This window comes from Strigops habroptila, chromosome 1 (assembly GCF_004027225.2).
Source record: "Strigops habroptila isolate Jane chromosome 1, bStrHab1.2.pri, whole genome shotgun sequence".
In the NCBI taxonomy this organism is placed as follows: Eukaryota; Metazoa; Chordata; class Aves; order Psittaciformes; family Psittacidae; genus Strigops; species Strigops habroptila.
The window spans coordinates 120,879,188-120,895,603 of NC_044277.2; the positions used below are offsets into that span (position 1 = coordinate 120,879,188).

A 16,416-nucleotide genomic window follows, 5' to 3' on the forward strand; every position below is an offset into this window, starting at 1 on the left:
GTTTTAATATTATGCATAATTATGTAAGTATATTATTATCAATAAATGAACCAGCAACTTGTCCTACTCCTGGCATATAAAAGTGAGCCTGTATAGCAATACTTTACATTATGCTTTCAATATTTATGAACTAGATTTGAAGCAAGAACAGATACATTTATAATCAGAAGTATGAGTAATGAGTAATATGCTTTCTGCCTCAACAGTGAAAAAGCTCCAGACTAATCTAATAGTGTAATTTAAACCCAAGCGTTTTCAATTATCTCGCCTATTTTAATCTCTGTGTATGTTTTTCCTTCTTAAAAATTACTTTCCATTAAAGAAGAAAGTTTAATTCTCATTGCTTCATTACAGCAGCTAAAATAGGTTGTTACAGAATGAGTTGGCTTCATAAAGTTGATTAGTTACATTTTCCTCCCATTTCCTCTAAGAAAGAAACAGGTTTCAGTTTTTCATTTTAATGCTGATTGGAAATTGAGATACATGCTATCTATTGGAATTAAGGGTTACAGAGCTGAAGTTTCAAAACCTGAGATTTTGAGTTTGTTGTGAAAAGTATTATGCAAGGAAATGGTCAACACTTATTACCGAAAAGGATAAATTTTTTTTGCATTGAAAATTTTGAACTTCTGACAACTTTGGATAATGTGGATTGAACACTGTTATTGGTTTTCTGTTTTTATTTAATTATTAGGGAACATGTGTTGAAACTAAAGGTAGGATGGCATTGCTTGTTTGTGAAAACAAACAAAAAATACCACATTATCTTCGTGAGTGAGAGAGCAGGGAAAATCAGGAGCGTCCCAGAGCTGCATTTGAGCTCTAATCACTATGATAATCCGGCAGTGCCTAATACACAAAAGAAATTAGGGAAACTGGGCACAAGAAGGAAGGAGGGGTCTTCTAATCTTTCACTGAAAGTGAAACTTATTTGGAGCCTGCATTAACTTATTTTGATGTGAGGGTGAGATGATGGGCAGTTTTCTTCCCATTTTAGGTCAAGGTGCTTGTCTAGACATGGTAAGCAAGGACTGAAAACTAGTGAAGCTCTGCAACAAGTCATATGGCTTCTACCACGCTCTTGGCGGACATCCCTGCTTGCCACAAATGTGCTTCGTCCGCCCTGGGGAGGAGTGGAGCTATTGAGAGCTTCCAGCATGGAAGCAGTTGAATTTTGTAGTTTCCATTTGCCTTGTCCAGAGAAGGAGCTGTTCCCCTCTTGGTGCAACCCCTGCCTCATGTCCCAGGCTTGTGATACTTAAACTGCAGTCAAAAGGATGGCAGAACAAGGCTGAGAGGAAGCAGAGAGAAAGAAAATCCTTAGGCAATAAGGGAATACTGCTCTTGGGAAAGCCTTGTTTTTCAAGTTTTAATGAGCAGATCAGAGACAGGAGCTGCTGATGTCCAAGTATAGGTTGGAAATGCAAACAAAGTCAACTTCTGGGGGTAGGGATTCAGAAGGGATTTCAGAAGGAAATTGATTGGTGCTTTGCTGAGAGGTAAAGACTGTGCCAGACATGGAATCAGCAGGAAAGAAGAAATGGAAAATTGTATTTAAATTAAAATAAAAATACTCCTGCTAGGCTAATAAGAAGTTTATACAGATCTAGCAGGAGGAGGGAAGATGTACTCAGTTTGCCTCATCATCCTGACTTTTCAGGATCTCAGAGGTTGTGTAGACTTCATATGGAGCGTCCATACTGATGAGTAGTTGAGTTAATAGGATTAATCAAGATTTACAGTCCAACAGGTTGAGAGGCTGTATATATCTGAATTCTTTGTACAATTTACTAATGTTTTTTATAACCTTACCAATTGGTTAGATTTGCAGTGTGCTTTACACCATTTAATAACTAGCACCTATTATTTATTCTTCTTTAGTTATTAATAAGTATATTAAATGCAAGTATTTAAAACAAACAAACCAAAACTCAACAAAATCACAGTATAAAAAAAAATCCAGACTTGAGCTGACAGGTGGAACACTGGAAATCACATGAGATATTCTATCTACTGACAGATCTCAATTAGTTTTTTCCTAAATTGCAGCTAAAATTTTCAGACATTATTGTAGTCCATCAAAAAACACATACATCTAGTAAGATGCATATGCCAGTGATAGCGCTCTACTACAGGTAAGGCCACCACTTGAAATGGTAAATTTGTACAAAGAAGGAAAATATGAACCAGCTGGAGACCTGAGGGGGAAAAAACAGTAAACAAACGTCTAGAATAAAGGCTTCTGAGGAAAAGTCAAAGTGAGTAGGACTGTTCAGAGTTGGGGAAAAAAAGGATGAAATGGTTACAAACCTTTAAATATATCATAAGAGACAGTGACTTATTTCTGTCAGTGGTAAAGAGGATGAAAAAGAAAAACTGAAACTGCAGTAAGGAAGAGAAAGATTAAACTATGGGAATGCCTCTTTAATTATAACAATCATAACGCACTGAAGAAGCTACCATGGGGTGATATTTTCTTTACTACTGATAGCCTTTAAGAACACTAGACAAATAATCAGCAGAATGACACGTCATTGATAGTAGGTGTCAATGTTAATTATTTTCTGAGCTCCTTTCTATGTGTTTAATTCTGCATCTTAGCTTTTATTAGTTAAATATGAGTACTTGTAGTCTTACGATGAAGTTAATACATTATAACTTTCCTGTATCAGGAATTGAAGAAAAAAAATGTTGGTTTATTTTATTACTTAAAAGGTAATATAAAATAAATCCTTCTAGTTTTAGGTTTTGGTTTTTTTTTTTTTTTTAGTAATTGATTATTTCTGTGTTACAGATTTCTGGACAGCTTTACCATCAGTAGTATTCTGGTGGCATCCTACACATTCCTTATCTTTTAATTTCAGTAATAAACTGACATTGTCCAAGTCCCTCTGAGCTGCAACCTGACTGTCTATCTCAAGTTGCACTAGAGAATGTCCAATCTAATTAAACTTTTTTCCCAGGCTCTTTAATAATGTGGGTGTTAACTGATGTGTGATTCTCTTAAAATAAGAACCTCTGATTTATACAGTGTAGATTGAAAAACCAACCAAAGAAAACACCAGTCCAAAAACTGGCCATTTGGAGAGCGATGATTGCCACAATTCTGAATCTTAAAAGTAGATTTTTCCTTAACTAGCAGTATGCAGCTTTGTATTAATGTAATCATATCGATAAAAAAAATATATATGAAATATTTAAAACCAGAAACTTGGGGTGAGCAATTCTGGAAAAATAATAAAAATTTAGAAGTTGGAATGATGAGACAGTAATTGCAGATATCTTTATAATATGTATAGTTTCATAATACAAAAACTAGCTAAGAAATCGTGAATAAGAGGAATCTAGAATCAAGATTGAGTAATAAACAGAGCCAACACTGGAAAGTTAAAAAGGCCTATTCATTTTGTTGTGGTTTACTACTTCAAGCAAAGAGGAGTATTATCCATGGAAGCATCATTTTTCTTTTTTGTGCTTGTAGTCTGAACTGCAATTTTCCCTATAAAATTTTTATTAATCTTATGATCATGCATGGACAGTTAGGATTAGGAGGCATGGCAGAAAACAGTCACTCAGCTGGTGTGAAGAGAGGTCTACCACAGGATGCCGAAGCTTTTAGAGAAAGTGTTTGCACGGCTATTTTCTTACCCCGAACATGGCATTTTTCTGTAGCCCAGCACACCACTATAGCAAAGGCTCTGGTGCCAGCTCAGCTTGTGTAGATACGTATGTACTATCCACGGCCAGTACTGTGCCAGTATTAGCTCTGGCACAGTAGGATACTCCATGTAGTGTGGCTGTATGTGGATTGTCACCCCCCCTGCCATGTATGTGTTCTGCTTGGGTAGTCCTGGAGCGAGGACGCTCACAATGAGCTTAGGGGATATCTGTCATGCTCAAAAGAGAAATCTTTTGTATCTATCTATCCATATTTATTTATTTATTTATTTTCTCTTTTGTATTTGTGGATATAATGGTCACTGTTGTGGAAAACTAAGGACTTACCAAATTAAAGAATAACTGCACGTACACTTCTGCATGGGCACATCTGTTACAACTTGCTCAGCTTGTAAAAATCATCCCAACCCTGTTAACTTTGGGGACTATAAGTCCATCACAGTTTACACAAGCTGATGATGCTGCTAGGTTTTGATCATACTAAACAGGAATTCCTACTAATTTTTAACATGTCATTCTTTTGTTAAAGTAATCTCACTAAATTAAGTGTTTACTGTCTCTTTAACCTGATTTACTAAGAACACAAGGCTGATACAATTATGAAGGTGGCCAGGGAATAAGGAAGAGGATAAACTGGCATCTTTAGAAAGATGGATTTTGTTGAAGATCTCTTAGTTCATTCAGCAGTTCTTTCTGCAGCAGTGTGTCTCACTATCAGAGTCACAGACCAGACTGTTCTCTGTGCAACGAACAGAGACTTCGTATCAGTAAATAAATATATATTTATTTTCTAATAGCAACCAAAACAATCAGACAGCTTTGCATTCCACAGCTTTTCTCTCTGGATTTTTCAGGTAAGTTGGTATGTGTAACATGTATTCCTCCATTGCCCAACTTCCTTTTCTATATAAAATTCATGTGTTTTGAAGTATATTTATCTTTGTTGACAGTGTGAGACAAATGGAAGGCACTAGAAACATCTGTTAGCAAAATTGTTTTCATTAAAGGTGTCTTGTGGGGTGTTTTTTTTCTTTGTTGAATCCCTAATATATATCTTTCCCCTGCTGCTCAGCCCAGCTGGTGCTGTTGCCTTCTGCTGTTTTTCTGGAAGTTGCTTAGGTATCACTCAGAGGTAGCTTGTAGGGTATTTTTTGTTAGCATCACTAACACTACATTGTCTCATAGGGGGGAAAGATTGAATTATAGAAATACATAGAAATACTAGAAAATGAGAGTCTATGACACTTTTGAAAATATCAATCAGCAACACAAAATGAGTTTAAGTCATGGTGCAGTAATCTGCAGAGCGCTTAGGTTGGAGGATATGTGCCATTTAAATAGAATTAACTTTTCTTTGTTCTCCTGTCACTTCAAATATTCCTACTGCCTGTGCTTTTATTGATAAATTATATTATCGGTTTAAGAATTTGTTGGTGACAAAAGGGGAAGTATTTTAGTCAGTGAAACTGCTAGGGTGTAAATAATGCGTGCTCTCCTTTGAACAGAGAGGAATGGCTCACAACAGCCTCGCTGCCTCAGCGGAGCAGCACAATCTGTCTGCTGCATGATGGCATCGCCAGCAGCCAAATACTCCCGTTTTTGTTTTAATGGAAGGGTTCTTTCACAGTGCTGGTTTTACATGATGGGAATGTGGTTGGAAATGCTTCCTGTTCCATTCACAAGCCCCAGGCCCTCCGTGCATTTCAGCTTCAAAAATGACAGCTGAAACCAATTAGGCAGAATTATGGGACAACTAAGTCACATGGAGATTTATCATGACCGAGGAAGAGGAGGGCAAGAGAATGTATTGCATAGGAAGTAGAAGTGACTAATTTAATTAACAGAGAATGACAGTCACGTTATTATTATGGAAAAGGGCTGGCAAAGTAAAGCTCATTTCATGTCACTGGCCGTGCTTTTAAAAGAAGACATCCTGCCCTTTGTCTGAACATGTTTGTGTTTGGTAGCAGAGTCTCCGATTTCTGAGCAAGATAGTTGAGCAAAATAGTTGCTGTTAAAGCGAATCACTGAGCATATCTGAGGACATTCGTAGCTTGTGGGATACTCATCTATTCATAATTAGAATTCCTTCTTCAAAGGAAGAAGGGAGGAGTCTGAACCATCAACATTTGTCTCTATTTTTTTTTTTTCGGTTTGCATACTCTCTTTCTCTTCCAGAAGTAGGATGCAATGTATATAAACCTTGGTTCAGCTGTATAAATATCAGCCTGGATTCTTTTCCCTTTAGCAGATGCTTATCCACAATATGCTCACAAACATAAACATGCATGTGTCTGCTAACATAAACCAGAGTCTAGCTGAATAGAAAAGACCTTCATACACTTACGCACTGCCACAAGTTTAAAGCAAAACCCCAGTTAATTTCTTCATTTGATCCTGGAGGCAATATTTCATAAGATAAATGAAAGTTTCTGTGGTATTGTCATGGTAGTTGATGGTGTAGGGGAGAAGTGAGAGGAAAACATAAAAGGAAGTCTGAGTAAGCATGCATTTTCCTTTTTCTTTTTCTTTTTTGTACTATGCTTTTTTTTTTTTCCTAATTGTTCCTTGTCCCAAAAACTTGATTTTGCTTAATCCTTGTACAACTTTGTTGGTTCTTATTCTTTGAGCAGTTATGTTGGATAAGTAACTTAATCTCTCTCTCATTTTTGTGTACCTGTAGTTGTGATGCTTGTCTTCACCACAGGGAGGAAAAAAGATCTGAAAAGATTTGAAATTCATTGAAGTTTGGGTCAAAAATGGGCATTGGTCAATATGCTTCTAAAATTGTTTGGAAACAGGAGAATCTTATGCTCTAGCATAGCTGAGCATGAGTTTTGTATTCCCTTTTCTAGGAGGCACTGTGTAGCCCTCTGGTCTAACCAGAACTTGTGCAATCTACCTCAAGAAGGGTCAGAGATTGTCTGCTGGAGGTCTAGTTACTTGAGATGTGCACTGAGGAAAGGGTTTATGTTTAATTTGTTGAGAGAAGGTAGTACAAAGGTTTGACAGAGACTTCTTAAGGATGTGTAGCTGTGTGTGCCAGAACCCGGAAGTCAAGTCACAGCCCTGGAGCAGTGATCTGCTGGCACAATTTAGTAAAATACAAGAAGAAATAAGATGCCAAAGTCTGCTTCAAGTTGCCTATACTTTTTTTTAATTGCAGCCAAAATGGCCAAGATGTCTTAAGCCTACAGCTGGAGGACCCTTATTGTAAATATTCAAGCCTTACAGCAGGGGCTTGGAATCTGGGAATGGGTAGCCTTTGTGCTCTGGGTGGCACATGAGCTATTATTTTGAAAATTGCCGCAAATTTGGTCAAGGGATAGGCCTCAGAAAAATTGTCATTTGTACTTAAGATCTGTGTCTGAAGATTCCCTCTTTCCTCTCAAAGACTTGGCTTTAGTCTTTCACTTGTGAAAGATTGTAGACTGCATCCCTGGAGGAAGTGAAATTGTTTCTGGTGGAGGCAGTTGTAGGAGGAGAGATCAAATTGTTCGCTTAAAGCATAACAGATTTTGCACAAAACGTTGTGTTAGTGAGATGGCAGTCAAGTTCTTAAAATTAGAGGACATCAAGATAAAAGACGGCCTATACAATGTCCTTTTGCTATCCTTGTGGAAGAGCCTGTTGTGCAGCTCTGTATATATACAGGACTGTGTATTGAGGACACGTGGTAGTTGTTGAACTTTAATTTTTTGTGGATGTTGGAACTAGGGTGTCTTTTGGGGCTCCTGCCTCATTCAAAGTATTGTTTCAAGATAGGCCAGGTAGTACTGCTGTAGAGAGCTGGGTTCCATCCCTGCTATATTGGGAATTGTCATCACTGTTGCAAATTGCTGTCATTGCAATTCAGATATGACCAAGTTCTGCTATTCAGCATAAGATTCTCAGTTTCCCTTGCAAAAGCATTATACACTTGCAGCTGTAACTGAAGTCAGTCAAAACACAGAAGGTGAAATAGTGCCAAATACTCTGAAAAGTCAAACCCAAAGTGTTTTAAATGGAGTTGCCCAAATCAGTGATATTTGAGACTTTTTTCTCTTTGCTTCAATTCCCTACCTGATAAAAGGGAATAATCCCCTGGATTGCTATGAAAATATTTTATGTTTGTGAAGCATGTGAATAAGCATGGAAGGAAAGCCTGTGAGATTAATATTTCTGCCTTCAAAGTAGTAAATAAGCCAGAGACTGCAAGCTTTGTGAAAATGAGGGGGAAAAAACCCCGCAGAACAACCCAGAAGAACAGTGCAGCTGTTCTGTAATCAAGTACCTCCTAGTCTGTTCAGTGAGTATATCTAATCCCGTGAGGGGAAAAATGTATGTGATCACATTAAAAAGTTATCATAATACACGTTTATTGAGCAAACAAATAAAAGGTTAGATAAACCCCATTAATTCTGGACTTTCCTAGCTTAGGAGTTCTTCACTATGATAACTTGATTTATCTCTATTGTTTTGTATAGCTGTTAAGAACAGATGAGTGCTAATAGATAATTTTTACGTATAGGTGTGGGTAAGCTGGTGGACTGTTAAGAGGAGGAATTCATGGGATTTTTAACTTAAGCTAAAATATCGTATGTTCTGTCAGCATGGAATTACTTGTGATTTGTGTGTGCTGGGGATTAACAGTATGGCTGATGGAGTTGTTAAAAGCTAACTCGAAGAATTGGTCTAGCCAGGTGTGTGACAGGTATTTTGCAATTGCTTGGAAGTCTCTGTACTGTATTCCCGGTGTATCCTGCTTCCCTGTGAGGTGTCCTCACCCTCAAAGACGGCGGAGAAAGTACTGTAAAAGGTGTGTTGGTTGGTTTGCTTGTTGCCTTCCTACTTTGTTTCAGCATAGTTTCATGTTATTGCAATATGTAATTGTATCTTGAATTTTCCTTTAGGATATGTGTTTTATTAGATAGAGGTGGTAACCACAGCAGAGACCCTAGTGTCAGAGTATGTTATTCTGTACCTGCAGCCACTGTTCCACTTGGGAAAGCATGTTGCCTGCTGCCTCGAAATGCAACATGAAGAAAAAAACTCTGTTCCTCTGTATGATACCAATTTCATGAAATACTGTTAGAAAAGTGCTTTCATCCAGCTTGATCTCTGTTTTCTTTTTTAATGCTTTCCTGGAACTTGCATTCATATTGTCTTCTTTACTGTCAGTTGAACGCACAAGCACTGGAGCAGGCACTTGCCTGCCAGAAGGGAATATAGGTTCAGAAATAGCTGTCCCTGCAGCACTGTCAGCTTTCCTGGATTTACTAATATTTAATTCAATGTGCATTGAGTCCCTACCTTGGGAATAGAAGAGCAGCTGAGTCTGCCTTTGCTTCACTGCTACCGTTTGGTTTTGTTTGTTTTTTTAAAGTGAGGAACAATGTGCTGAAACTTTGTAAGTTGCTTTCCCACTTGGTACCATAGTGTTCAGTTGCTTTTATGAGAAAGACTCTGACTTAGTTTCATGAGGGCAAATTCTTGAAAGATTTGTACAGAAAAGACTTTCCATTTCTGTTTGCTGTCTGAATGAAGATTTGGTAGAGATTTCTTAGTGTTTGTACCATGTGTGTGGGGAAAAATTAGATGCCAAAAGACTGCTGCACAACTGACTCTGTAAGGTTGCCAGGATTCTGTAGAAATTGCTGTTTACATGGAATTTTAGGCAGATGCAAGCAATTGGATTTCGGAGGAGAGAACTACTGATGCAGAAGGTTATACCAAGCTACCAGTTATCCCAGTCCTTGGGGTAGGAAAATGTGAATGATGCATAACACATGGTCATGGCTGATGTTCATGTATGGAGGAAATGAATCCAAATAATAACTGAAATATAAGTGGAAGAAAATGGGGGTATCCTCACAATTCATTGCAAGTATATTCAAAATAAAAAGATGACTTACTGTTGGTCCTGGTGATGTGACTCTGAAATGGATGTTCTTAGAAAGCTTTTGGTGAGTAGAAAGGTGCAGCTAGCAGGCAGCTAGGGTGCTGGGGTTTCAGGGATGGGACCTTCAGAAGTAGCATTGGGTTTGCTTCCTCTGGTCTGGTTTCTGTCAGCTGACTAGTTGCAAATCATAGAAATGAATAGAAGGTGAAGGAGGCAGTAAGTTTCCCAACTACCAGGTTATTTGTCACCAACAAAGGCTGGAAGACTGAACTGTGGGGAAATGATAATTCTCCTCCTTCAGCCAGCACACACGAGGGAGTGTGTGGTGCTCGGGCCACGATGGGTGTGTCTGAGGATGGGACAGCACTGCCCTGTTCACCCTGCTGGGCTTTCTAAACTGACATTTCAGGCTTTTCTTTAATCTTCTCCCAAGCACTGCAGGTGCTACCACCACTCAAAGATTTGTATTTAAGTTAAAGAAGAGAATATGTTATGCCACCAGGCTGGCACTTCTTTTCAATAACAGAAAACCCATTAACATGGGGGGAATCCCCCAAACTTCTTATTTGACACTAGCCGTCCATCACCTGTAGTAACGATATTTCAGCTGATACTTTGCTGGAGGCAGACTCTTGTGCTGGGGTTAGTACTAAAATTCTGTTGGTTTTTCCAAACAAATGGCAAGGTGAGCAGATGGCTTTGTGCAAGTCCGTTTCCTTGGTGTTGAGACAGTAAAAGACAAAACTGGGTAATGCAGTGATGCATGCTGAAGGATGACTGGTCCATTTTCTGGCATGGTTTATCGATACAGTCCCAGAAAACTTACTGGGAGAATAGAAGAGGAATATGTACCTGAAGTGGCTAAAGATTTTACAGAAACTAGGAATAAGTCTTCAGGTTAACACAGACTTTATGCAAAACACAATTCACTGACAGCAACTATTCACTGGTAGAAGTGTATATTTCTTCATTTTCTTAGTAAATGCATCCACTAATGTGTTAACTGTAAATTGAAGTATTGCTTGCTTGCTGTAGCCTGTGTTTTGGAAGAAGCTCTGTTGTGATGTGGTTTGCCTGTTTGAGCTTGCTCTCTGCCCTTCTGGTACTCATGCTACTCTTTCGGGGACTGAAGCGATTTCCCACAGTCAGGGCACTTGCTCTCTTGGAGCCATGTAAGAATTCCTGAAAAAACTGTGCTAGTGCACAACCTAATCAACCAGTGTGTCTTATGTCATTGCAGTGTCAGTTGTACATGCACAGTGTGTTTTTGTAGTTTATGACTTCAGAAAAGAAGTTTGTACAGAAGAGGTGTAGCCAGCACAAATTTTGTGTCTTAAAAGACGTGGACTTTCCTATGTATCCATGTAACTCTGCAAAAGAGCATTAGGGAATGGCTCCTGGATTGGGAAATGTTGCACAGACAAATCATTCCTCTATGTCAAAGGCAGCTTTTGTCCAAAACTCTCACCTTGATAACTGCCTATATTTAGTTCAGCTGTTCTGTATGTGTGAGGCAGGTATTGCCAAGTAGCTTTTCAAGGAATGCTGGATGACTTTTACCAGATGTGTTCAGAAACCAGGTGTGGAAGGCAAAGTCAGTCTCTGAGTTTTTGGTGGTTAATCTAGTGCATATTTTTCTTTGCTTATTCTGAACATAATTCCAGAAGCTGAGTTGTGTAAGCAAATTAGAGAAGCAACATGCCACTTTGCTGAAAGCATGCTGCTGACTGGTAGGAAAATGAAGAAATGCAAGAGAAAATTCAGAGAAAATAAGTGTTTCCACAGTAAAAGCAATAAATACTTATTAATTAAAAATAACATTAATCTGTACATTGCAAGCCTGCTTATTTTCTGAAGAGATTTTGTGGTATATTTGCAGGGAATATAGGCAACCATGAAGTGAAAATTTACAGTTTTGAGTCTTCTGTGAAGCTGTTTTCTAAATGATCTGTAATTAATAGCTATACATGTGCATAATACATGCTTCTTTCTGAGATGGAAAGCATCATTCACTACTCGTGATATGCAATGCCTTTCAGATTTATTTTCTAGACCATTAAGCCATCTTAATCTAGAATCACCATAAAATTATATTTAAAATGCAGTGGTTTAATGTGAATAATGAGAACAGCATTTGAGGTTCTCCCTTTTAGTTTTCCCTACAGATATTACCGTTATGCTGTTAGGGTGATATTGTACTTACAAGGTACAAAATAATCCTAAAATTCAAGTGATTAATTTATCATATACAGGATGTTAGGCAAAAACACTAATATACTTTTGGTGAGCATTTGTATTGGTCAAGTTACCAAGACTGTTAAGCAAAATGGAGCGTATAGTACAAGTGTGTGTGTGCACGTGTGGCTGAAAAATCTCTGTATTTTCCATTTGTTCTGTCCACACCTAAGTAGAAGGATATTTATTGCTGCAGTCATACAGATATTAATACCCTTTTTTTCCATTTGACTTTCTTTTAGCACACTGATTTATGTCAGTACATGGACAAACACCCTGGAGGGCTTCATCCAGAAAATGTGAAGGTAAGAGTCAAAAAGAGCACACATTCAAAACAAACACGGTAACAGTAACTTGGTGTAAAATGTCATGCCACTTATTTAATAGAAACTGATTATTAGCTAAAGGGAAAATGACTAGCATATGAACCATTTTTTTTTTTTCTTAAAAAATAATTAAAAAGTATTTGAACATTCCCGCAGAAGAACTTGTGAAGTCTGTAAAACTGATTCAGAGACAGAATATGAGAGTAAATATGAGAATATGAGAGTACAGTGTTGGTAACCCCTCCATTCAAACATTTGCTTTTAAGACAGTACTTCCCTAAAACCCCTGAGTAAACATGCTTTAGGCTGTCAGTACTAGATCTTCAGTGAGGTAAGTCATTGTAGATTTACTGAGTTTGAGGGACCTGTAATGAATTGTATTAGCTGTGAATGTACTGCTTTTTATATGAGCATACAAAATCTTCCCTAATCTTTTTGCTTACTTATTTTGATGAAGCATTTTCATAGCTGATCTCACTTCTAAAAAAATTTTTCCTTCTAAGGTAGGTAGCAAAAATCAACATGCAGGAAGGAGGGAGTTTATTAGCAGGATTTAGTGGAAAGATAGGTTGATCCAGTTACTTTCTGGGAAGTCAGCCAAATGATTCTAGCATCAAATGGAAGCCAATCAGACATGCAGAATGTGTCGTGTGTGTATGGATCACCCCAATGATATTTGTTACACTTGTCTTGCACTTTGACATCAGTCCCATTGTTCTATTTTAGAGGTGTTTAAATTTTCACTTGTCATACTGAGAGCTTTATTCTAGTATTTAGTTTCTTGAAATTGAGAAGTTTGTGGAAAAAATCAATCTTTCCTGGAAAACTCAGAAGGCCTGTTTGGTTTAAGAAAATATTTAATATTTGAAAAAAGAGGAAAGAACTTTTTTTTTTTTTCAATAGCTTATCATTGTTCCACATCAACTAATTATGTAATGTAGATTGATTAATTTTCTGTGTTATTTCATTGAAAAGTGGCATCTAAAGCATATGAAGTTAGATGAGAATAGTTACCATCTTAAAAAAAAAAAAAAAAAAGTTATTCCTTACTGCATATATTTGGCCAAAATAAAAATAAAAAAAAAAAAAACCCACAACTTTTTGAAAATATGTGATGTGTGTGCTGCAGGATAGCATCCTTGTAGTGTATGGCTGTCACTGAGATATTTTGCTGCATGGAAAGGGAAAGCCCATGAGTCTCTTCCTAGTGCCAGCTGTACGGTGCCTCTGGCACTGTGGCACTTCAAAACACCTGCAGGTAGGTGAGGTGGACCTGCTTTTCGACCACTAAAACTCTTGAGCTTTCTTCACTGCTCAGTTTCCTAAGCAGAGTTTCATGTGCTGAATGTGCTTGTTAAAACAATGGGTTTGTGTTTTATTTCCCTGTGTGGATACTTTTACATTCAGATCTATGAGGTTTGGGATAAGCTAACACTAGCTTTGATAGTTCCTCATGCTGCTTCACATTCGTAAGATCTACTCCAAGGCTGCAGTGCTGTATAGCTCAAGGTCTAATACACTGTACTTACTGTAGCTATAATTGTTCCCCACTTAGAAGACATAGTAATTCACATAACTACTTTTTCTTGATTGTATAAGGGCTCAGTGAGCTTGTCTTTGAGGAGAATCAGCGTACACGGATAATAGGGCTGGCTAATGCATCACTCCTCTAAATCCTGCGATACCTGTCTTCTAAAAGAAGAGCAGCAGCATAATTCTTTCAAATTTTGCTGCATGTATTCCTGTGGCTGTCTTTACCATCTAACAAAGGTGTTCAGCAACATTTCAAAAGCTTATGGACACATTAGAAATATTTCTTTGAGTGTCGAGTCCTGATGTACTGTTAGCTCAAGATTTTTAAAGTTCAGATGGGTTATTAATAAAAAGAAAAGTGGAAAAAAAAAGGAAAAACATTGGGAAGTTGAAGCAGATGAAACTACGCTTTTTTTTCTGTTAAATAGTATTTCTGTTAAATAGTATTAATGAAAATTGTTTATATGTATTTAGTAAACTCTCTTGCCAGGCCAGCAGCAAAGGCTAGCCTTAATTCATGCAATAATTATTAAACCCGAGCATAATGATTTGGGCTTCTAGCACTTTAAAGCTGAATCAGCCTGCACGGAGTTTTCAGTGCAGTACCTCTCTCAAAAGTATGAGAGAAAAATACCTGCTTAGCCCGACAGAGTGATTTCTTCAACTGGGAGGACAGGAAATGTAGAGAGAAGGTAACTCAGTCATACATGCTCACAACGCCCAGACCTTCACCAGCATGCAAAACTAAAAACTTGAGCTCCTCTCTTCTTAAGAGGAGATAAGATGGTTACTACATAACATCTTAATGCTTTGTTGCGCTTAACTCAGTTTATCAACTTATGTAGTTGTGATTCTGAGACTTTGCCACTGATTTTTAGCTTCTGGACAGAGTTGTCTGTCTGGAGTTACAGCTGATTTTTAAGGGTTGAGCCGAGCCATGTTAATTAGCCTTCTCTCCTTGCCAGCCCCTTCTTGCTAGAGGTCCTTCAGGAATTTCATGTTTAGTCAGACTTTTAGACAGTGTTCGTTCAGAATCACTGGTTGTGTGATCCCTACCTAAATCCATTTTAAAAAACGTCCAGTTGAGCAGTTATATTCCAGTAGCAGTGAATTAGTCTTGGCTTTCTGAGGCTAACCTGTGGGATTAAGCTGTCGATGCTCTCCCAGTATGACGAAAGGCCTCTGCCTTTTAAATTTGTTCTTGATGAAAGTATTGCCTGCTGATAGATATTCCTTTCTGCCTTTTTGCCAGTTATTATAAATACAAAACCACGTAATCACACATCTTTCTTTTTCCAAAGAATATTACACAGTAATTCCTGTAAAACAGTACTTTATAGGAATGCAGAAGCAAAGCCATTATTTACTTATGTTTTGGTTTCTATAGGACATCTTCAGCCTAATTATATTTCTAAATTTTCTCTGTATTTACAAGCTAAAGACAATGCTTGTTTCCTCAGGCATACTTTTAGATGAAGAATCTTAAATAGAATAAAATACAAATTACTTTGATGGACACAAATATTGTTGTCCCCTTGGGTATTGTATTTGACATTGCCTTTCTTTGTGGTTTAAAATAGGCTGTTTGCTGTCACTTAAATGTTTTAAATAAAGACTAAGCAGAATATTCTAAGTATGTGGAATTATAAAGACTGTCTCAACTGGCAGTTCTAAGAGTCTTGGGACGGTATGTTTAAGCAAACAGAAAACATTGCTTCCTAAAGTATTAGATTTAGCATTTTTAGTGGTATGTATATATTCACACATAATGGTTTCAAAATTTTGGAATTCGTGTGTGGAGGCACAAGTCTTAGGAATAACGTCAGGTTTTAAACCCATCAGAGAATTTGTGTGTGAGGCTGAGATGTTGTTTTTAAAATACCTATCCCTGGGAATGTTAAACCAAGAATCCTGGTGACATAAATGTGGTTAGATACCTGCAACATCTCTGTCAGCTAGCAGGGAAATTGACAGAAAGCAGTTGTTTTAATCCATAGATTCTCTAAACTGTGATAGCTTCAGACATACAATTGTATACATCTTTGGTAACTAAGAAGCCTGCATATCTACCATTTACGTAAGTATAGATTAATAAAATATGTACAGTATTGTAGTTCGAGATGAGGAGAGAAAAGGTAATTGGTTAAAAGTACTTGTTTAGTAGGCACAGCCTCATCTTCTCTCTGGCTTTGAAGACATCTTTCTCAGTTTTTCCAAAACAGAAGGCAAGCAATAATTCTTCAATACGTGGCCCCACATATAATTATGTTTCTGTTGGAAGCTACTGCTGCAGCCTTGTATTTGATTGGAGCTAAAAGTTGATTTATAGGTGTATACCATGTGGCGCTTGCCAAGCTGCAAAATGTGTTGTGGCAAACTGAGGTACAAGTCTTGCTTCTGGCTCTCCTTATGTTGTTCCTCCTGGCCTGGACTACTGTACTGAAATCTGTACTCTTGGCTTTCTTTCCTGCAGCTGCTGCTGCCTTTAGAGACAGTTCATACCTCTTCAACTCTCAGCTGAAACATCTGGATTGCTTCCTACAGCAGGAACTCTGTAGTTCACAGCAGCTCTGTAGTGTCACAGCAGCTAACTGCCCCTGCCAGTGATTTATTTTTTTTTTTAGAATCATAGAATTATTTAGGTTGGAAAAGACCTTTAAGATCATCAAGTCCAACCATTAACTGAGCTACCAAGTCCACCACTTCAGCACCAATTAAATTATGCTGATTGATTTACAGAAGCTGATGCTTTGTGTCTAATGC

General features: G+C 37.7%; 1 protein-coding gene across 3 annotated transcripts in view; it reads left to right on the forward strand.

Moving 5' to 3' along the window:
- Positions 1-16,416, forward strand: part of CDK14 (cyclin dependent kinase 14) — a 318,486-nt gene that overhangs the window by 139,717 nt on the left and 162,353 nt on the right. For all 3 annotated transcript variants that reach the window (XM_030491797.1, XM_030491816.1, XM_030491807.1), the window contains one exon: positions 12,037-12,099. In XM_030491797.1, coding sequence (XP_030347657.1) covers positions 12,037-12,099 — 63 coding nt within the window. The remainder of the gene's footprint in view (positions 1-12,036; positions 12,100-16,416) is intronic.